The sequence below is a fragment of the Xyrauchen texanus genome, chromosome 7 (assembly GCF_025860055.1).
Source record: "Xyrauchen texanus isolate HMW12.3.18 chromosome 7, RBS_HiC_50CHRs, whole genome shotgun sequence".
Taxonomy (NCBI): Eukaryota; Metazoa; Chordata; class Actinopteri; order Cypriniformes; family Catostomidae; genus Xyrauchen; species Xyrauchen texanus.
This window is the reverse complement of record NC_068282.1, coordinates 6109950-6133929: the sequence shown is the minus strand read 5'-3', so window position 1 is coordinate 6133929 and position 23980 is coordinate 6109950. Positions and strand designations below refer to the sequence as shown.

The 23980-nt window shown below is 37.6% G+C and overlaps 1 protein-coding gene across 1 annotated transcript in view; it reads left to right on the top strand.

Moving 5' to 3' along the window:
- Positions 1-23980, top strand: part of LOC127646624 (ubiquinol-cytochrome-c reductase complex assembly factor 1) — a 40012-nt gene that overhangs the window by 9083 nt on the left and 6949 nt on the right. The window contains exons 5-8 of the mRNA XM_052130383.1: positions 3873-3930; positions 6929-7037; positions 21747-21824; positions 21948-22061. Of these exons, the coding sequence (XP_051986343.1) occupies positions 3873-3930; positions 6929-7037; positions 21747-21824; positions 21948-22061 (359 nt within the window). The remainder of the gene's footprint in view (positions 1-3872; positions 3931-6928; positions 7038-21746; positions 21825-21947; positions 22062-23980) is intronic.

Sequence of the window (23980 nt, the reverse complement as noted above, 5' to 3'; positions counted from 1 at the left end):
AGTTTTGTGGCATTTAGTCCATGTTTGTTAGCATTGAAGCCATCTATATGCTAGTGTACTCCTGAATGACAAAAATACATTTTAGCAGATTTGAAATTTAGAATTTAAAATTAGAACCAAATATATTGATGACTCATCTTGCACTACACAGTTTTGTCCAATCAAATGCTCTCTAGAATATGAATGCTCCTCTTTACCAGCTGTAGACTAGAAAGTGGAAATCTTTGGTTCATGGCTGTACATAAACTGAATCCTATTGGCTATTTAAAAATAAAGGGACAAGCCTATCTATAAGTTGTCTTCCACCGACATGGTTTGGGTTTCTGGGCGAATTCTCGAACTGTTCCGCATGTTTCCACCTCAGAAAAGGCCATTCAATGGCAGAAAAAAAGTTTCGCACCAAAAGCTTGCTGGTCTCTACGCAAGAACCGACTACGTCGGGGCGGATGGCGTGATCATGTTTAGTCACCATGTAAAGTTTTCCAAAACAACAACAGTAGCTACCATCTGCAGCAAGAAGTACTTCATTACTCTATATCACAAACATATCAGACATCAAAGGCTTTGGGGAAACACTGGGGAAACAAGCACTCTACTCACAAAATCGTCTTCTACAGAGATCCAAGATAAAGAGAAAGATTGCAAAGGAAAAAAAGAGTCTAAGAGGAGTTATGATTATGCACGCATGTGTTTGGTGTCCTTTGCAGCTGATCTCAGTTATTTATTGGATTTGCCAACTTTGTTAGCTTTCTGTACAGTCTTCTCATCTTATTTTGTGCATTGTTTTGTTCAGTAAGGGGATTTTTCCAGCTAGTCACTTAGGATGATTGCTGCTATCTGTTTGGTGGGATTCTCAATCAAAACATAAACATAATATTATATGCTTTGTCAAAATTCTACACCATCTTCTACACCAATTTTAATAACGGTTTCACTGTTACAGTTTATAGTACTTGGCTATTCTATTGAGGTCACGTATTGCTCTCCTCAGTCCGGGTGGCAGGGGAAGACTCCCAGCTGCCTCTGCATCAGAGACTTCAACCCACACATCTTATCACGTGGCTTGTTGAGTGCATTGCCACAGAGACATAGCGTGTGTGGAGGCTTCACGCATCCACCGCGTCATCTATGCTCAACTCACCACGAGCCCCACCAAGAATGAACCACATTATAGCGACCATGAGGAAGTTACCCCATGTGACTCTACCCTCCTTAGCAACCGGGCCAATTTGGTTGCTTAGGAGACCTGGCTGGAGTCACTCAGCACGCCATGTTTGTTTATGTTTAAGGTATTCACATAAAGTGACCATGTATTCACTTAACTCGTGACATCACCGTTCGGATTTGAAGAAAAGCGTGGCGGATTTACGATGGGCTCCAGATTGCCCCGGCCATGAACCAGCCAAGCACATGCTCGGCAATTTCAGTGGATTTCTAGATATGTCCTGACCAAATGTCCTGTTTCAAAAGGAAATGCATCAACACAGGAGAGAAAACTGCACTTGTTAAGCAATTTCATGGTGTCTTTAAATCTTAAATTAAAAAGCATAACGTTTACAAAAGAACTAAAGTAGATAGCACACCTAATGTTGAATTTATCTGCAAAACGACATTTAAATAGAGTCTGAATTTTTTATTTTTTTTATCAAAATAATAGACCTGCCACTGTCTAGTATGTTGTTAATTTGTTAATATCAAACAACAATAAAAAGAAAAACGCTTACTGCTCTTGGCTGGATAACTTTAGTAGCTTTAAAAATTATGAATTATAATCATACAGTGAAGACCAGTGATTTAAGTAGTTTTAGGCTACTTGGCTTTTGTTCTTTTGTTATTACAGTATTTGTTCCATTGCTTGTAATTTGTTACGTTTCTTACTTTATTGCAAGCTGTTCAATTGTCTTGAATAATTGCTACAAAACTTGAAACTAGTAGTATTTTTTTTGTCGATATTTGTATTGAGATTTATCAAATTGTTTTCAAATGTAACATTATATATTATAATGGACATATACCATTGTTTATCAGAATCTAATTGAATCAGGAAATCTGAATTTATACCCAGCCCTATGTCGAGCAGAATTAATTGCAAAAGTTTAAAAATTAGAGTTAAGAGTTTAGAACAAACCCTTAACCAGAATATGCATTATCAGTACAGCCGTGGCCAAAAGTGTTGGCAGTGGCAAATTTTGTTTCGCAAAGTTTACTGCTTCAGTTGTGTGGTGTTGATTTACATTGGTTCTAGATTATTGTGAAGAGTGATCATATGCATTTTAAATAAATGCAAAAAGCTTCATTGGCCAAATTTTTTTTACTTTGGCCCTGGCACAAAATGACCAGCTAACATAATTTCACTAATCATATCAGCAGCACCTGGGAAAGTGTGAACGAGTACTAATCAGGTGAAATCACTCTATCGTTCTGATTGGATTATAAGAGTAGATTGATTGCTATAAAAGGAGGGAAGGACTGCTTTCAATCATTGTGTTCTTGTTCACAATGGTTACCTCTAAAGAAAGACGTGCAGCCATCATTGCATCAAAATGGCCTCACATGCAAGGAAATTGCTGCAAAGAATATTGCACCTGAAATAACTATTTACCAGATCATCAAGAACTTCAAGGAGTGAACCTCCAACCTCCAGAGAAGTCAGCTATGGAATCGTGTCACCACCAGTGCAGAGCTTGCTCAATATTGGCAGCAGGTTGGTGTGAGTTCATGTGCTCGCACAGTGAGGTGAAGACTTTTGGACAATGGCCTGGTGTCAAGAAGGGCAGCAAAGAAACCACTTATCTCCAAGTAAAACATCAAGAACAGACTGAAATTCTGCAGGAAGTACAAGGATTGGACAGCAGAAGACTGGTGCAAAGTTATTTTCTCTGATGAAGCCCCCTTCCGACTGTTTGGGACATCTGGAAAATCGATAGTTCGGAGAAGAAAAGGTGAACGCTACCATGAGTCCTGTGTCATGCCAACAGTGAAGCATCCTGAGACCATCCAAGTGTGGGTTTGCTTTTCATCCAAGGGAGTGGGCTCTCTCACAATTCTGCCCAAAATCACTGCCATGAATAAAAAATGGTATCAAAACATCCTGGAAGAGCAACTTCTTCCAACGATCCAGGAGCAATTTGGTGATAATCCGTGCATTTTCCAGCATGATGGAGCACCATGTCTCAAGGCAAGAGTGATAATGAAGTGGCTCGGAGATCATTACATCGAAATTTTATATCCGTGGCCAGGCAACTCCCCTGATCTTAATCCCATAGAGAACCTGTGGTCAATCCTCAAAAGCCGAGTGGACAAGCAGAAGCCCACAAATTGTGATCAACTCCTATCAGTCAGGATTTGGCCCAGAAGCTGATATCCAGCATGCCAGAGCGAATTGCAGAGGTTATGAAGAACAAGAGTAAACACTGTAAATATTGACTCTTTGCATATATTGAATGTTTTTGCCAATAAAAGCCTTTAATATATATTAAATGCTTATCATTGTTTTCCAGTATACCATAGAAACATTAGAAACAGCCACGGCTGTACAGTGCTGCCTTGCAAGCACTGTAAAAAGAATACGTTTTTTTACATCTATCATGCATTATAGCAGCATGGTCTTATGAGTCTTATGTCATGCTCATTTAAATTCTTTGAAAAACTCCTAAACACCCCTCACTTTGGCCGAATCGTTGAAATGAGTGTAAAGGGACCTTTTCAGCAGCACCTGAAAGATTTATGTGCACTTTACAGCTGTGTTATGTTGTTTTCTTAAGCTGAGAAAAAAAACAGGTGTAAACCCAATAGCGGTTTTGGAATCGGAGACCAAGTTTGCATTGGTTTGACTAGATGTTGTGTTTTCTCATTCTCTCTCTTTCTCCCAGAATGCTCTCTCCCAGACACGCTCAACTCCTGGTTTTTGGTGGCACAGCTCCACGTTTGGTGAGTTTTTTGGCATTTTTACCTTTAGAATGGTGATGCTGTGCTATGCAAACTCTTTTGGGAAGTATCGCTTGCCATGCTGTGTAACTCTAAATCCTTAAAGAAATAGTTCACCCAAAAATGAAAATTCTCTCATTATTCCCTTACACTGATGCTATCACAGATGTGTATGAATGGCTTTCTTCAGCAGAACACAAATTAAGATTTTTAGAAGAAGATAGATCTCTGTCAGGTCCTTATAATGGATTTACATGGATGCCAGCGCTTTGACTGTCCAAAAGTCACATTTAGGCAGCATAAAAATAATCCATTCGACTCCGGTCGATCAGTGATTGTCAACACTGCGATTACGGCTGCCACGATTATGTAATCGTGAAAACTGATAATTACAGCATTCAAATTAAGTCTCCTCCTGTTGCGTCAATGGTTTCTATTTACAAAGTGTTTTGGCAGCGGTTGAGTATTCTTACCAATCACTAACATGAAACGGCAATGGCCAATCAGAGGCGCTTAGATTAGTCCTCCGTCCTATCAGCAAAGACAACTGATCCTAATGCGCAAGCTTTAACCCGTCTTAATGCCCAGATGCTTGCTTTATGTTCTAGCTCTGTTCGCGTGGCACACGAAAATGAATACTGAAGAAACATCACCTGACAATAGAAAAGAAGCTGTAGAACAAGAGCGAAAAGCACTTTGTAATTATTTTGGATTCATTACACGTTGCACCGCTTGAACGTAGATTTTAAATGCACTGCAAATGAGCAACAGGACAAGACGCAGTGTAAATAATTGAGTTGTTGTGCTGACTAGACAGCTTTATTTTTATTGAGAGCATTCGCAAAAGTGCAGAACATTGTGCGGAGCATCACTGAGCTTCGCGTCTAAACGCAAGTCTCAAATGATATGGCTTGAATGCCATTTTTCAGGAATCATTGTTTTCGCATCTGCTCTAAGACCCATTATCCACACAGCTGGTATTGGTAGATTTAACATTTTCTTGAATCACACAAACTCTCTGATCGCAAACATGAACAAGATCACCGTTGAAGATCTAACGGGATGAATGGGCACACTTCTCGCCACCAAAGGGCATCTGTTACTGAACAGATTAACTTAGTGAAATTAAATCGGCTGTTAATAAGTTTGAATGTTGAATATGCCATCATACTGTCAAGCTAATTGTCTAAAAAATTGGCTTGACGTTATTTTATGGAATTTTCCAACCTGCTTAAACAGTTATCATAGTGTATGTAAACTTCTGACTCGCTAGAATTGTGATATAGTAAAGTGAACTATTAAAAAAAGAATTACTTCTATTATGCACAAAGTAGATGTCGTAAATGATTTGCCAAAACTATACTTTGCTAATATTACATCTGTGGATTGATAAAAAATGTTTTTTAATGAATTAAAGTCATTTAGAATTGAATTACCTAAATGTATGTAAACTTCTAACTGCAACTATCAAAAAAAATTTAGATCAATATATTTCAATATATTGTCTTATTATGCATGAAGTATTGAATAACAATATTAATTACTTCATATATTAATAAATATTTGTTTTTGCTCTAAAAATGACTTTTTCCTTCATCCATACAGTACGTTTAATGCAATAAGATATTTAATATAAATTTATAGATAAATCAAGATGTTTTCCACTGACCATTCTTCAATAAACTCAAGTGAGATATTTATTTAATTTTAATTTGTATGCGCCGATATAAGTAATTACCGATAATGGCAATATTTACCTATATGTATTTTACTAAACTATTTTAATAATAGTAATAGATGATACACAATAACTTCTGTAAAACATTTTGAGACATGATATTTTGAATCGATTCTTTGCATCAAAATGGACAGTTTGAACTGATTTCGTGGAAATTAATCAACTAATGCTTACGTTTATTAATAATAGTGTTCATAAATAATTGTTTATTAATGTGTTTGATTTTTACATAAATTAATGCTTATTAATTATGATGTTCATTAATGATGTTTTGAATATAATTATATTCATGAACAATTATGTTTGGATGTTTATTAATAGTGACGTTTATCATATTAATCGTGTATCGATTAATTTAATTGAAACAAAGTTTGAACTGATTCATGCAAATTAAATCGACACACAACAGACAATAACTTATGCTGTTAATGGTACTGGAAATGTGTGTAAAAATGAATAAAGGTTTGAATAATTTGCGGAATGTTACAGCTCAATGACTTTGACATTTTTCATTTGTCTTCTTCACCTGTCATTGTCCTCATCGATGGCATTTGCTGATGTAATGTATGTTTATGAACAGGTGATTGATTGATTAGGCTTATGAAAAGACGGAATGTGTGATGTCATCAGAAAGAGACAGATGATTAATGATAGCAGTTTGGAGCCAGCACTCGGTACACATCCAGTTAAAGGCGCTTTGTGTTTGCGTGTGCAGCCCTGCGTGTACGCGATGACTAACTGTGCTTTTGCAGAGTGACATGGACTGGGAAAACTCAGTCAAACTCACAAATGCACAATCTCGCTAACACTCACACCTTCTTATCGCCTACATCAGTTATTTACCAAAAACAGTAGATTTCTGCAATCATATAAAGTTCTGTTTTAAATCAAACTAAAAGGGATAGTTATCCCCGAAATGAAAATTCTGCCATCATTTACTCACCATCATGACATTCCAAAACCATTTGACTCTTAATTAATATCCTTTTGTGTTCCGCTGAACAAAGAAACGTCATATGGGTTTGGAACATTATGAAGGTGAGTAAATAATAACAGCATTTTATGGTGAAATATCCATTTTATTGTCCAAGTTACTTTTTGGGACCACTGATTTGTATTCAGCTGATGATCACAGTAGAATGGATCTCTGAAGTTTCCTGGTTACACACATTGTGACCTAATGTTACACACGTACTCCTTTCACCCTCTTGTTTAAAGAGCAACTGCTCTGTGTTAAGTAAGCACTCTGCTCTTCTCTCATAGGATGTGTCTTGTCCGGATGCGACAGGAAGGCAGAGCTGGGAAGTACATGTGCCGTTACATAGTCCACTCCATGTGGGAAGACGTGGAGCAGAGGAGCAAGATTATGGGGGTAAGAGAGAGTGAGAGTGTTGTATTTACTGCCTCTTAAAAGATCTTGCCATTTTATATTTTTACTTGGACTGTCATTGATAAAAACAAAATTTAATCAAATTAATTACATGATATGCTAATTAATTTATAGAATGCATTGCAACTAATCACATATGTCAATTAGTTCTGAATTAGACCCACCCATATAAAGGTAATTCAATATATAACAAACAAAATGATCTAAAAATGTTATATATAGTGTAAATAAATATACTGTGTGTGTGTGTAATACATATATATATATATATATATATTACATTACACCTTTCAGCCACAACATTAAACCACCTGTCTAATATTGTTGAGGTCTCTCACCCATCTCAACCCGCTTCTCAGAATAGCATAATGAGATTCTATTCTTCTCACCATAATTGTACAGAGTGGTTATCTGAGTTACCATAGACTTTGTCAGTTCAAACCAGTCTGGCCATTCTCTGTTGACCTCTCTCATCAACAAGGCGTTTCCATCTGTAGAACTGGATGTTTTTGGCACCATTCTGAGTAAATTGAGACTGAGACTGTTGTGTGAGAAAATCAGTGGAGATCAGCTGTTACAGAAATATTCAAACCAGCCTGTCTGGCACCATATATACTTTATATATAAATATTATAACTCTCATTTAATGATATTGCATTATTGTGGCCATAAAAAAAAAAATAGAGAAAAGCATTAATAAGAGAATAGAAAAAGTGGCCTTAGAGGTCAATATTTATCACTGGCCTACAGTCTGCTGTTATCAATTTTGCAGTTGAGTCTTTCAGTCTTTAGTCAGATGGACGCTTTGAGCTCACTGCGGTTGCATCGAGTTTCATTGTCTTTAGCCATGTACGCCTTGCTTTTAGGATGCTGTGTCAAGTTAAATGTAGTTTGAAACTTTAAAAACGTCTCGACTCCTGCATGGGTGCATGATTCATTTTTTTAACGCAGTATTTATTTCTTTATATTTTTTAGTGAATTAACGTGTTAAATCTGCAGCCTTAGTTACACACGCTGGTACCTGTCATATGCTACACGTTGCAATCCACATTACTGATGTATACATCGGCCAGGATGATTAATCTGTAATGTTTGGCCATTTTGAGATTAAAGGCATTGGAAGGAAACCATGCCCACGTGGATTATTAACAAAAGGGTTTGCTCTTTGAGTGAATTTTGTGTTTTATTTTTATGTAGCATTTATTTTCGGCATTTTTATGTGTGCATTGACCCTCAAATGTATTTGAACACTTATGCCACACTTAAAAATCTATGAAAATCAGTGTATTACGTAACAAAATATCAAAGCAGGTGGCATTTAATTTCAAGGCAGAAAGCACAAGTGAACTTTAAGCAAAACATTTCACAAAAAGAAGATTGTTATAAAACAATAGGTATACTGTTCAAAATGAAAACAAACAGTATTTGGACACTTTCTGGTTGTTGAACTTGAACTACACCTGTGGTTGCACTGCTTGGACACCTGTGTGAACATAAGGGGAACTGACTTCATACATCAACTAAAAATCAACTTTACAGCAACTGGTTAAAAGTTATGCAAAAATGGCTCAGAAAAGGGAAGTTAGTTCTTCACATTTTTAATGATATTCATGGAGGAAGGTCTAGTCTGTTGTTTGGATATGTTGAAAAACGAGGAAGTTATAAGGATATACAGTGAAATACTGCCCCACACACACACACCCTCGGTGTATAGGATGTAATGACTACGCTCTACAGACTGTGGCGGCATTTGGAGCCGAGCTCTCCAGCGGAGTAGCAAAAGGTGTTTAAATCTCCATGAGGTCAGTAAAGATGACATGCTTCTGCTGTGTGTGCGCGCGCGTGCGCTTGTGCGCGCGTGAATGTGTGTTTGTTTGTTTGAGAGGAAGCCAGCACAAGGCGCCTGAGGGAAACTGCTGTCAAAAAGGGTGGGAACAGACCTCAGCCCAGCTGTGAAAACACTGATCTCTCTCTCTCTCTCCAATATCCCAACACTTCTCTTTCTTGACATCCCCCAATTATTCTGCTCTCTGTCTTAATCATAATAGTAGGAATGAATTAAAGTTGGTGCATTATATAAAATTAAGCAACATTGTGAATATCGAAATTATTTCAGTGCACTTTTTTTAGTTCCCTAAAGACGTCATTAGTCTTACGACAGATGTTTTATGAGCGTCTCTGACATTTACTTCTGTAGCAAAAATGGCATCAGAGTTAAGTTTGATTTATTTCCACAAATCAGTTCAAACTGTCCATTCGTTTAGTGGCATCACTTAAAAACATTCACGGAAGTCTCCATGTGGCATTTTTCTCATATGTTTCTTTTTTTTAGGAAAACCTAGAGTATATTAGGTAAATATTTTAGTATTTACTGGAAAAACAGTTTGGGGAAAACGTGCCTTGATTCTTCTTAAATAGGTTTTTAATGTGTTTTAGTTCTTACGCATTTGGAATCTACTTGGCAACAACGGGTGTTTGTTTAAACAATGGTCCCTTTGATTGAAAAGTATTACCCTTTTAAGTAATTTTAAAGCAAATACATTAACATTTAGATATATACTCAATTTTGTCAAAGGATGAAAAATATTATCATTACACTTCTATCAGGAAGACTCGCAGACTTGAGTGAAATTTAAGGTGACATTTTTTTTTTATGAATATAAAACAGAAAAGTAATGTCTCTCCTGGGCGGCCCGAAGAAGTTGTACTCGGAACCGTCATATCCTGCCGGAGATAGGAGGCAGGGGCGAGAAGCCTTCCCCCGTGCAGGACAGGACTCAACTGGTGGTGGTGGGGTGGTGGAGGTTGCTGTGTTAGCACACTAAAACAGCAATGTGATAGATTGTGAGCAGACTTATAAAGCAATGGCTTACATGTGATTGGCTAGGAATTCCCAGCTAATGGTGCAATGATGTACGGCTGCTAGTCTTCCTGCTAGAACTACGCTGCGATTACATTTTTTTTTGCAAACCTTCATTGTGAGAGTGTTTGCATGTGTAATTAGTTCTTAGGTACAATTTTGTTTGGAGCAGCTTTTGGACAGATGGAGATGTTTTTGGACACTAGGATAAAATATATTTGTAATGCTATACATTTTGATTGCTTTGTCGTATCAACACAACCATTTTCTCAGATACAGTCAACATGATTGGGAACGAAACAAAAGCAGTTTTTCGGAGCCAACTTATTTACATATATGTCAAATAAGGAAAAAAAGTTTAAAATTGTTTTTTTTTTTGTGTGTGTTTTTTTCAGCAGTTTTTTAGGCTGAGAGTCTTTTGATGTATCATAATTTATATCATTAAAAAATGTGAAAAGTTTTCTTTTCAATGATACCAAACATTTGACCCTCCTTTTGTTTTTTGTTTTTGTCGAGTTCTAAGCCTTTAATTTTGAGTATGCTACTGAAACAGGAAATCTTAAATCTAATCTGAAAACAGGAACACCATCAGAGCTTAAAGTGGTAAAGTTCAACTTGATTCAAGGCTATGCATGTATATATTCTCTTATAAGACTTCTGCAGTGGCCTGGGTGTTGTATTGCATAACCTTGTGAACTGGTTAACATGAACTAGATCAAACCAGCAACAGTTAATCAGTCACTGCAAGCACATGGATATGCCAGCACATAAGAGAGTTGGAGCCGAGCCAAGCATTGACTGATTTCATTTGACCGTCATTTAGAGTATTAGCCATTTTGAGTCGTAGAGTACTGTGGGGAAAACTCTATGGTTTTACAATTTAGACTTGAGGATAGAGGAAGCTTTGTTCTGAAAAATATCTAAACGTTGATTTGACAAGTATACAGCAACAAAGTTGATGAAGTGTGTAATAGTTTTGCCGCTAGCGTCACCAAACATATTCCAACCTGCCTGACGTAGCAACTCAATGGCTCAACCAATGGCAGATAGGGGGATTGTTTTGGGGAACCTGATGGCACCATTTTTGCAGTTCCATTGATGGCAATGCAAGTGGTGCAGAAATAGCAGTCTTCACCTTTAACCCAGGTGTAGCCAGGTGAAGTTTAGTGTAAAATGCCTCTTTTTATATGACCTGTCTCCCATTGTATTGACACGAAGCCTCTGTGGAACTTATCCTTAAACAAGCCAGGAAAAGGTTTAATATTAAGAATATTTTAAGGTAGTGAGAGAATTTTTTTTACATTTTGATGGTAGGTTTTAGAGTACTACTATTCGAGTGCTTCAGTACTACACTTTAAATGTGTTTTCAATAAAATCAGCACCACTCTTATGCCATGTTGTGGCAAGGCTTTTTCCATTATGTAACTTTTCCCCCCTCTCTCTAAGCCCATAAATCAAAAATCTAAATTTTTATTGAGGGCTCTTAATATTATTCTCTCAATCTTATGAATTTGAGATTGAAATTGCAGTCATTTTTATTTAATAATATGCCTAAAATGTAAAGACAAAGTTATTCCCCTGTAGAACTACTTTTCTAGCAAACACCATCTTTAAAGTCTTAAAGCAAGACTCGAACTCTTTTTGCCTGCTTTAGGACTACGGCTAAACGTGAGAGCGTATTCATTTTGATTTAAACCTTGTTTATTAAAAGAAAAGGCACTTACAATGGCAGGGAATGGGGCCAGTCCATAAACATAAAAATACTTATTCTTTTAAATCATAAACACATAAACATTAGACATGATTGTAGTGCAGTAAAATCGCTTACAACCTTATCTGTGTGAAGTTATATCCAATATTGCAACTTCATTGTCATGATGACGTAATGGCGGTAAATCCTGTAATCCCAGTAAATTATTTTATCACACTGAAATAACATTTAACGCAAATAATGTTTGCGTCTTGTGGCTACACACCTTTCAAACGCTGTGTATTTTCACTTTCTTGTTCTGGCCCCATTCACTTTCATTGTACGCGCCGTAAGACATAACATGATTATTTTTGTATTTTTTTTTTAAACAAGGGACAAATCAAAATAATTTTTTAGGTTATCACATTATGCCACAATGCTGTTGATTGAACTGAATGCAGTGTTCCTTGAATGTTAACCTTTTAATACAGTTGGTTAATTCTTAGGAGACTGTGCCATCTGTATGCACCATGACTTATTGCTGACCTTTCAGAATTAATACGTTAACGCATGCAATTTACTTTAACACCTTAATTTTTCATAATTGCAAATAATGCATTTACCGTGAATAAAGCATAAACCAGCATATACACTGGTTTGAAGTGCAGAACCTTTGCGACGTGTCTGCCTGGAGTCATTACACTGACGCACACTTCACAACCCACACACTCCTTGCTTTATGTCAGTGATCAAATGATCGAGAAAGGAGCTTTTAACACTATTTGATGTACAAAACAAGCCCAGATGTGACTTGTGATAGAAATCAATTATTCATCAAGTATCAAGTATGGTGCAAATCTTAAATGTCAGCAGAATGCAGAATTAGACGTTTTTGTCAGCAAGCGCTTTTCATATGGTGTTCAATGTGCCGCTTGACATTGGCTTTGCCGCCCCGACGCGAATCATGAATGCGTCGTCACGATTACTATAGGAAAACGGATAGCCACAGCCTACCAGTAGATTAATATGTAGAGGATGAGAGTTTAAGGGATTTAATGCCCATTGCAATGAAAATGCAACCTATGTAGGGACTAATTCTTTCAATTAGTCAAACTCCCACTTAGACTTTGGGAAACGTTTATTGTTACTTGAATTGGTGCTATTTTAGTGCATTTCTGTCTTTTATACTGTGGAAGACTTTGTTTGGAAAATGTTAATAATGCATTATATTGTTACATATTGTGCCCTCTTTTAAGAGCACAAGTGTTATGCGTCAACGCAGTGCCTTAAATCAGTTTTGGTAGTTTTGGTATTTTCATGCAAGCATACGTTAAGTCCAGGCACAAGTGGGTTTGGCAAAATCATGTGCGCAACACGCAAAAGGCTATTCCAAATGCAATTGAATTCTGAGGTTCTTCTCCGGTTATTCCAGTTTCTGCAGCCTATTATATAGTCCATTCTTTCAAGCACCAACCATATATACAAAGACAGCACATTCATAAGAAGTTGGTAGTGTAAATGGGCTGTATGCAATTAATTAAAAGATTAGAAATATGGACTTCCGTTCTTTCACGCATTAACTGCGTCCTTGATGAATGCCAGGTATATTTCATTGACAGTGACACATGCTCCTTTTACAGTGCCTCTGGAAAGTATTCACTTCACTTTTTCCACATTTTGTTATGTTACAGCATTATTCCAGAATGGATTAAATTCATTATTTTCCTCACAATTCTGCAAACAGTACCCCATAATGACAATGTGTAAGTAGTTTGAAAAATAAAAAAAACTATCACATGTACATACGTATTCACAGCCTTTGCCATGACACTCAAAATTGAGCTCAGGTGCATCCTGTTTCCACTGATCATCATTGAGATGTTTCTACAACATGTTTGGAGGCCACCTGTGGTAAATTCAGTTGATTGGGCATGATTTGGAAAGGCACACACCTGTCTATATAAGGTCCCACAGTTAACAGTGCATGTCCGAGCACAAACCAAGCCATGAAGTCAGAGAAATTGTCTGTAGACTTCCGAGACAGGATTGTATCGAGGCACAGATCTGGAGAAGGGTACAAATACATTTCTGCAGCATTGAAGGTCCCAATGAGCACAGTGGCCTCCATCCGTAAATGGAAGAAGTTTGGATCCACTAGAACTCTTCCTATAGCTGTCCGCCCGGCCAAACTGAGCGATCAGGGGAGAAGGGCCTTAGTCAGGGAGGTGACCAAGAACCCGATGGTCACTCTGACAGAGCTCCAGCGTTTCTCAGTGGAGAGAGGTGAACCTTCCAGAAGATCAACCATCTCTGCAGCACTCCACCAATCAGGCCTGTATGGTAGAGTGGCCAGACGGAAACAACTCTTCAGTAAAAGGCACATGACAGCCTGCCTGGAGTTTGCCAAAAGACACCTGAAGAACTCTCAGACCATGAGAGACAAAATTCTCTGGTCTGATGAAACAAAGATTGAACTATTTGGCCTGAAGGGCAAGTGTCATGTCTGGAGAAAACCAGGCACCGCTAATCACCTGCCCAATACCATCCTTACAGTGAAGCATGGTGGTGGCAGCATCATGTTGTGGGGATGTTTTTGTGGAGATTAGTCAGGATAGAGGGAAAGATGAATGCAACAATGTACAGAGACATCCTTGATGAAAACCTGCTCCAGAGCGCTCTGGACCTCAGACTGGGGCGAAGGTTCATCTTCCAACAGGACAACGACCCTAAGCACACAGCCAAGATAACAAAGGAGTGGCTACGGGACAACTCTGTGAATGTCCTTGTGTGGCCCAGCCAGAGCCCAGACTTGAACCCGATTGAACATCTCTGGAGAGATCTGAAAATGGCTGTGCACCGACACTCCCCATCCGACCTGATGGAGCTTGAGAGGTCCTGCAAAGAAGAATAGGAGAAACTGCCCAAAAAAAGGTGTGCCAAGCTTGTAGCATCATACTCAAAAATACTTGAGGCTGTAATTGGTGCCAAAGGTGCTTCAACAAAGTATTGAGCAAAGGCTGTGAATACTTATGTACATGTGAATAAAAAATAAAAAAAAATGTTTTTGTCGTTTTTTTACTTTTAACAAATTTGGAAAGATTTCAAACAAACCACTTTCACGCTGTCATTATGGGGTATTGTTTGTAGAATTTTTAGAAAAATAATTAATTTAATCCATTTTGGAATAAAGCTGTAACAACAAAATGTGGAAAAAGTGAAGCGCTGTGAATACTGTCCGGATGCACTGTATATGAATGGAAAACGCGGAAGTATTATTAATCATTTTCATCTGCTGAGACTCAAATAATGGCTAGCATTAACAGTGATTGTATCAGAATGCACTTTCAATACAATTTTGATTTTAAAAAAAGAAATGCATTTATTGAAACAAACAAATTAAACAAAATGTTTAAATTCAAATTACACTTCAAACTAAATGAAAATATCATCAAAATAACAAAGTGGTCAGAAAAAATCATACGAAATCCAAAAATGTTACATGGTCCAACCTCTTCCCTTTTGCAGGAACATAAAAATCACAAAAAACATTTTTTATAAATTATATCATAAATACAATTTTAAATATAAACAATGATAATAATTGAAAAATAAGCCATGATCTTTAGATAGTTTAACACAATCTCATAATTATAAATTTTTCTCAAAACTGCTACAACCGTGATTGTCAGGTACTTCGAATATTGTTCCACTATATTTTAAGATTTTGGACGTTATCCATTTCCCATTGAAATGTCTTAACTCTTAGCTCTAAATTCATAGGAAAATAGCTAATTGTGCTTTGCACCACTTCATTTACATATACATATTTACGCTTACACCCACAGTAGCGCAAACACTCCCGCCCTTGCCCATTTGCACCTTGCACTGGCATGAAAATTGCGCTTCGATTAGCGCTCTCACAAAAATTGGATAAGATGTTGCGCATGGTCATAGCGCATTGCACCGCGCTTTGTGCACTCACAAAAATAGACCATTGTTTTGTTTTCTTTCCTAAGTTGAAAAAAATGCATTTTGGCAGGAAAAGATGCACCAAGTATTGTCAAATTTGAGCACTTGAGCAAAAAATGTATCAACTGACAGCAAAACTTATTACTGATATAATTAACAGTATACTAAACTTAAAAATTATTTTTATTTCTTTTTTATGTTTGTTTTACATTAGAATAACAGCTAACTTGTATGCTGCCATGCATCACTTTTACAATTGAATACTCTTATAACTCTTATGCAGAAAAATTACAGTAATACATTTTTACTGGAAAAAAATATTGTAATTGGCAATAAATAATGTGATATTCGGGAGCTAAAGCTGTTATTATATATTTTTGCAATGATCTTCAACCCTGTAACAATCAACCACAGAACATTTTAAATGAAACAGGGTTGAGACAGAGAAATGTCATGGGTTATTAGTATAATAATGTCATTTGTGGTTATGGCCCTGGATCTTTGGCCATGCGGTGCGAAAGTATGTGGCGCAAATGGCAAAGTTTCCTTCAGAAAAACAAAAGTCCCATTTATGTACAGTACTGTGCAAACGTTTTTGGTAGTTTTCAAAATATCATGCCATTAATAGTTTTCATTTATACATGCAAAGTGCAGTTAACATAAAAAAACGAAATCAATATTTTGTGTGAACACCCTATGCATTTAAACTGGCTCCAATTCTCCCAGGTACACTTGTGCACAGTTTACGTATGTTAGCAGATAAGTTCCAAGCATCTTAGAGATCTTCATTCTATGTATTTAGGCTGTCTCAATTGCTTTTATATCTTTTTGTAATCCCAATCTGAATCAATGATGTTGAGAACACTCTGTAGGGGCCATACAATCTGTTGCAGCACTCCTTGTTCTACTTCTGTTCTATTCTGTTTGCAAGAGGAATGTTTGAAAATCTAAAATTGATATTTATTATTGAAACGCTAAAGGTGCGTACACGCTGAGCGACTAACGGAAGCGACAGCCAATAGGAGAGAAGACGGGAGAGCTCACGTGATCCTTTTCTCACTCTCTCAGCTCCTGCATTAACGGAAAGATGGATGAAAGGCTAATTCTTGCTGTTAGAAATTTTCCAGTGCTCTATGATATGTTTCTTCCCACGTACAAGGACATTTTTAAGAAAAATACTGCGTGGAAAGATGTATCTGAGAACGCGGGAATTTTGTGGTCCCAGACAGACCGGCATTTGCATTTTCGCCACAGATAAACAGCCGCTATGGCAAACAGCACGCCTTGTTTCTCATTCATCTTTGATATAAAGCATTTTATGTATTGATTCCATTTATATTTAGTCTTTTCACTCCAAAATGTTTGTTTTTAGTGGCAAGAAAAGAGATTCGCTGTCAACAGCAATGGAATGACATCCGTGAATGTCATTTATAAACGTTACTAGGCAACCAGTAGTGGGAACGCCCACTAGCAACTTCACCGCCAGCCGCTGGCAGTGTGTACGCACCTTAATGCAGAAGAGATCAAATAACCATCTTAAGACAAATGTTTTTGTGAAACATCTAATGTGCCTGATGGCTGCTTAACATGATAATGACAAACTTTAAGCACTTAAATAAACATGCCCGGCCATCCACTATGTCTAACGATTCAGATCAGAACTCATTTGCATATTTTATGAAATGAAACATGCATGAAATGGAATAGATGTTTAACTTTTGACTTTTCACTGATCTTAGGAACTCTCCCGTCATGTGTATGAAGTTGCCTCCGTGTTTGCTGAGCACGTATGTTTGTGCGATGTGATTTTGTATGAGATGTGAGTGGTGTGCGTTTTGGCTCCGAGATCATTTTGGACTGAAGACATCTGACCCCTCGGTCCTGGCAAATGCCATCGAGTGGCACTGCAGAAAAATGACCTCATTTTCCATCACAGTCACTCTGCTCTTATTGGCTTGCTTTCTCGCTGTCTCTCCTGCAGAGCAGGGTCAGTAACATTTTGCATATTAGCAACAAGGCAACGTAGGCCCTGATTCTTTCATTTTACAGTGGTCCCAAATTTTTGGCACTTAAAGGGTTTGTTCGCCCAAAAATGAAAATGATCTAATTTACTCATCTTCATTACATCTTAGATGGGTATGGCTTTCTTTCTTCCGCAGAACACAAATGAAGGTTTTTAGAAGAAAATCTCTGCTCTGTAGGTCCTTACAATGCAACTGAATGGTGATCAGGCCTTTGAAGCTCCAAAAAGGAGAATAAGTCAGCATAAAGGTAATCCAAAAGACTCCAGTGGCTTAATCAATGTCTTCTGAAGCGATCCAGTTGGTTTTGGGTAAGAACAGACCAAAATGTAACTACTTTTTCACTGTACATCTTGATGGCAGTCTACTCGGCAATCGTGATTTCAAGGTCGATTACACTTCCTATAGTGCCATCTAGCGCTTTGCACATGCATCAATTCACTGGCATTGTATGAACGTACAGAGATGAGACATTCTTCTAAAAAGTCTTTTTTTTTTGTGTTCAGCAGAAAGAAAAAATTAATATACACCTGGGATTGCATGAGGGTTAGTAAATGATGGGAGATTTTTCATTTTGGGTAAACTATCCCTTTAAGCTAGATTCATTTACAAAATATCAAATGAAACAATTGTACAAATAAAATATCATCCAATGGGGTTTGAGTTTGGGGTGGGAATATCTGTTTTCTAACAATAGAAGATGGGAGGAGTGTTTGGGGAAACTTGTTTGAAAGTTGCAATTTCGTTTGGTGATGCAAATTACACACTTCACCTATAATATTTTCGGCTTAGGTCAAAAATCCAACAATTTTGGTACTTGCTGTTTGTGCAGCTTAGTTTCAATAGATGGTCCTTTTCGACTGAGGATGAAGTTTTCAGTTTTTTAGCTATGTTTTTACATTGAACTAAGAAAATTCAATTTGTGACTATATTACCCCTTTAAATTTGTCATAGCACCATTAATTCATAACAAAGTGATAATGGAATTACCCTGAATGCCAACAGCTTGTATTTGCAAATGTAACCGAGAACGTCAACTCTGTAAAGACTGGCACATATGCATATATTCTGACCTGATGTGGAAGTCTGTTTTCACAGGTCAGAATTGAGGAGGTATTTCCCTTCACCGTTATTTTTTAAGCTGTGAAATATCGTGTGTAAACGGTGTGTAATCAGTGCGTCTGGCAGGTTTATAACGGGTCCGTCCTGTTTTATCAGGGTACGGTTACAGCACTGGAAATGGACGGACCCCCGCTCACTCAGTCCTCGCCACGGTTAGGTTACTTCTCCTAATTGTGCTAAAATACTTGTCATTTGTGCCATGTTAGACCAGCCCCCCTTGAACTTTCTTCCACACACACTCACTTTTGAGTATGCCGGGGCGTGTGTGTGATTCAGCTAGTTTTTCTAAGCCTTAGTAAAAACAGTAAAGTGAGATATGACACTAATTTGGCAGGGAAGGGTTGAGATTTTGCCTCTCCAGCAGTTTTGGTCCCTTGGCCTGATTAGTGCAGGGATTAAATGTCCACGCCAGGTTTTAGTGTCCTGGGTCAGAACACGGGAAAGGAGGATGGAAGGACAAAGATGGATTGGTGAGAAAGGTCAGGGTGGATGCTTGGAGGAAAACATAAAGAAGGAGCAGGTGAAGAAAGAGAGAGGTAGGCTATGCAAGTCACGAATGTTGGGTGTTAGCATTCTACATATTTTGCAATAATGGCAGATTCCAAACAGGTTTCCTAAATAAGCTGTATTAAATATGGTATATTAGGGCTGTCAATTTAATGTGTTAATTCGGTGTGATTATTTAAAAAAAATAACATGTTAAAAAGTAACGCAATTCAACCTGTTTTCTCCAGGGGGCAGTAACAGTAGGTGTACATTGACGTGTCCTTAGATAAGCCCCTATAATAAATCTTAATAAAACTAATTGACAAATTAAATTGCAAAATTGATCTATGTTTTGGATGCCAGGAATGTATTCGTAGCTTTCACTGACATGGTGTAAACTGTAGACTTTTGGCGCCCTTGTATTTGTGTTCACGTACTTGCGTAGAATATGTTGTGGTCCTTAAGGAGAAACACGGAATGTAGAGAGAGCGTGCAGAGAAGACGAGGAGGGTAGAAGAGTTAAAACACAGCCAGATGACATTGATTATTTGCAGGTCTGTGTAATTATGCACAGGTGCTTTACAGCCCCATGCATACATGAACACACACACAATGACCCAATGCACTCCAAGCATGCCGAACACCCAACATACAAGACTTCAGAATAAACAGACTTGTTTTGACAATCTCCCTACCCAAAACCTCCTAAGGGCTGGTGTCTGTGGCCAATATGTGCGTATGTGTGTTTAGAATCAGCACCTGGGCTCTTCAAATCCATTCCTGCTTTTGTTTTCAGGGTTAATATTGTTGCGTTATTGTCCACATGTTGCAAATTAACCTCCAAAGACAATTCCAGCTCTGACTGAATGCATTACTGTGATCTCAGAGACTCAAATTGTTCCATCACCTGTTAGCATACAAATGATGTCTCTAAAATTAAGTGAAAGGTCATGGGGAAGAATCACCACTCACATTTTATTAATGTTCATTAACCAAACATGATCCTACTTTTCAATTTCTGGTTGATCTGAATGTATTGAGGTTAATTGTAATGGTCAACAGTTATGGGTTTCTTTTTTTACATTCACATTTCACAACACATTTTACATTAGCCTGGATAAATATATCACAATGATGTTTATTTTTATTTAATTATTTTTTTTTATTTGGCCATTACATTTCTAAAAGGTCACATTCCCAGTGGGTCAGAAGTTTACATATACTTTGTTAGTATTTGGTAGCATTGCCTTTAAATGATTTAACTTGGGTAAAATATTTTGGGTAGCCTTCCACAAGCTTCTCACAATAAGGTGCTGGAATTTTGGCCCATTCCTCCAGACAGAACTGGTGTAACTGACCGAGATTTAACTTACCGGCTGAAGTCTTGTGATGTTGCTTCAATACATACAGATCATTTTAATTCATCAAGATGCCATCTATTTTGTGAAGTGCACCAGTCCCTTCTGCAGCAAAGCACCCCCACAACATGATGCTGCCACCCCCATGCTTCATGGTTGGGATGGTGTTCTTCAGCTTGCAAGCCTCACCCTTTTTCCTCTAAACATAACAATGCTCATTATGGCCAAACAGTTCAATTTTTGCTATATCGGACCATAGGACATTTCTCCAAAAAGGAAGGTCTTTGTCCCATGTGCACTTGCAAAGAGTCCAAACTAGTCTGGCTTTTTATGGCGGTTTTGGAGCAGTGGCTTCTTCCTTGCTGAGCAGCTTTTCAGGTTATGTCGATATAGGACTTACTGTGGATATAGATACTTGTCTACCGGTTTCCTCCATCATCTTCCTTTGCTCCTTTGGTCCTTTGCTGTTGTTCTAGGATTGATTTGCACTTTTCGTGCCAAACTATGTTCATCTCTAGGAGACAGAACACATCTCCTTCCTGAGCGGTATGATGGCTGTATGGTTTATACTTGAGTGCTATTGTTGTACAGATGAACGTGGTACCTTCAGGCTTTTGGAAGTTGCGCCGAAGGATGAACCAGACTGATGGAGGTCCACAATTTATTTATAAATGTATTATTTATCATTCCGTGTGCTCTTGGATTGCTCTGTCGGTTACAAATCTCACACCACAAGAGGGCGATAGATTTTTTTTTTTTTGGTGTGACCATGAAACCAGTGCTGTGTCCAAATACGGTATGTTATAGATCCATGTCCGAAACCAGGAAAATGCTGCCTTTGGAGGCAGGATAAAAATAAGGTGCTTTTCAAACGGTTCAGAGACCAGTTCCTTAAGAGTTCCATTCATTCAAATCAGTCTGTTAAGCCATTAACAGATTAGGCAGTAAGTCAGCTGAAAATCAAAAATGAAAAACAAAACTAAAAAACATTCGCTCTCACACATAGAAACATTCCAAGTCTTCTGAAAAGATACAATCACTTTAAATAATGACAGAATTTTATTTTTGGGTGAACAATTCCTTTAACAACATCATGCATCCACAACACCAACCAGTGCATTGAGTTTTAATGGCAAGATTTTTAGGTAAGAGAAGCAGTTTCATTGTTTCACTTTATTTTCACAGATTGATGCCATTCAAAGGAAAGAGAGTATGAAGGCGATGACAGAAACGTTCTATGCTGCTATTTTTGGATATGATGAGGTAAGACTGATTGAATAGCATTGATTGAAACTAGTCAATTTCACCAGTTCTTCCCATCTTGGCATACAATATACAAAGGTTGCTCTGGAGTCTTACGTGTTTTTGTATGTCTGTATGTTTTAGGGAATTCTGTCAGACGATTGCGTTCTTGCAGCAGCTCTCTGGAGGAACCTGTTCAACAGACAGTGTGAAGATCCTAGACAGCTTGAGCTCATGGTCGAATACGTCCGCAAACAGGTTTGTGTGCGAGTGTGTGTATGTATGGATAGGCAAAGGAAAGTGTCCAGTTCTGTACTCCTATGCAAACACTGAAATGGGTTCATACAGCACACACTTCCTCACACTAATAAACATGTTCAAGTGCTGTGCGTCACCCCTCCGTCATTCGCATCAACTGGCACCTTCCTCCATCTTCCATGCTATAATGTGACATTCATTGGGTAGGAAGTCACCATATACTGTTTTAGTAAAGAGTGTTCCCTCCCAGTCACCCCTGCTCGAGCCCCTCTTCAGATTGGCTCCAACCCACACACATAAACACACCCACAAACTGAGATTTTGGCTCAGTGTTAATGCAAAGAAAACTGGGTTCTTTGTCACTTTTGGGTCAAACACTGTCATTTAGAAACACACACCTTAAACAACTCACAAATGCTGTTCCAGATCCTTAAAATTCAGTTTTTATAATTCAGTTATTTGCGTTTATTCCTGTTTTACATAACATTTATTGACCAAGATTAATCATTGTCGTGAATCTTTGGTCGTTTCTATGAGTGCACACCTTACCTTCCAGCGAGACTGGCGTAAACACAAACAGGAACTGTTGACGGGCCAGTGTTGTCACGCAAGTGTGTGTCAATAGTTCCAGCTGTGGTAACAAGCTTTTCTTTTCATTGAGACTTTTAGCTTTTAAGTCAGTCATTGAAATATTATAATATATAATACATGAAATACTGTCTAAATAGTTCACTGTTCGAAATGGATAATTTAATCACGGATATCATCTCTTTCCAATAGCAGCCAATAGTGCAACAGTCGAGTTCTGTAATTCAAAATCCTATTCATTTTCTCCAGAGACTAATTGATTTTTAACAATAACTTCTAAAGCTTTAAAGACAGACATACCATGAGCTATAAGGTTGTTATTAGATGCTATATGCTTCTGTTGAAGCTTTCAGTCTGTATTATTTCAACTTCATTTTAAAAATTTAGATGAATGACTACACAACCTACAGCATAGAAAATTCCACCAGTCAGAGAATTAAAAATAAATAAAAGCACAGCAGCGACCGCACACATTCATGACATTATTTCGACCAAGTTGGTCTGCATGCACTCAAACTGGTTATGATTTTTTATATATATGAATATTTCTCAATTAACTTAAATTATATTGATTCTATACTTGCAATCAACAACTACAAATCAGTAGTTTTATATATTTCCATTTATTTTTTGTTTGATTACATCATTCGCAATGCTTCATGGGATTGCAGCTCATTCCCTTATTAAGTACGCGTCCAAGTACTAAGGCTGGGTATCGTTATTTTTTTTTTGATTCCGATACCTTGACTTCAATACCGGTTCCTACTTTTTTGATACCAATTTTATGAAATCCTTTTTAACAAGATTACATACATTAACTAAAAAAAACTTTGGTTTAATTTTTTCAGTTTTACTTTTTTTACAGACTCAAAAACTCATCTCTTGAGCCTTCTGGCCTCATCATGCCAGGGTCGGCACGGGCAGAGGCTATAACATTTAATGTGAAGAGGAAAAATAAAACAAGAAAGCTGAACTGTTAATTCAGTCATAATTATAGCATTTTTAGCATCGATTTAGCTAGCTGTCTATAGCCATACATCCAAACAATATCTAAATTTATGTAGGTCCCAGTTTATAGGACTATGTCACTGCGAAAAGAAACGTTAATTTAACAAGTACACAAGCATGTACCACTACAAGTTAGCCGATTTTGTTTGTTGGTTTATTTGCTAAACGTTAACCTTACCTGTCGGAGTCACAGTCATAGCGCCACTGCATTCATCAGTCGAAGACGGAGCAACTTTCTGCTCTTAAGTTTATTCCGTGCATTGTCAAGTGCTTCATCAGATTTGTCACGTTGCCGGTCTTGGCAGCAATTATCTCGTCACAAA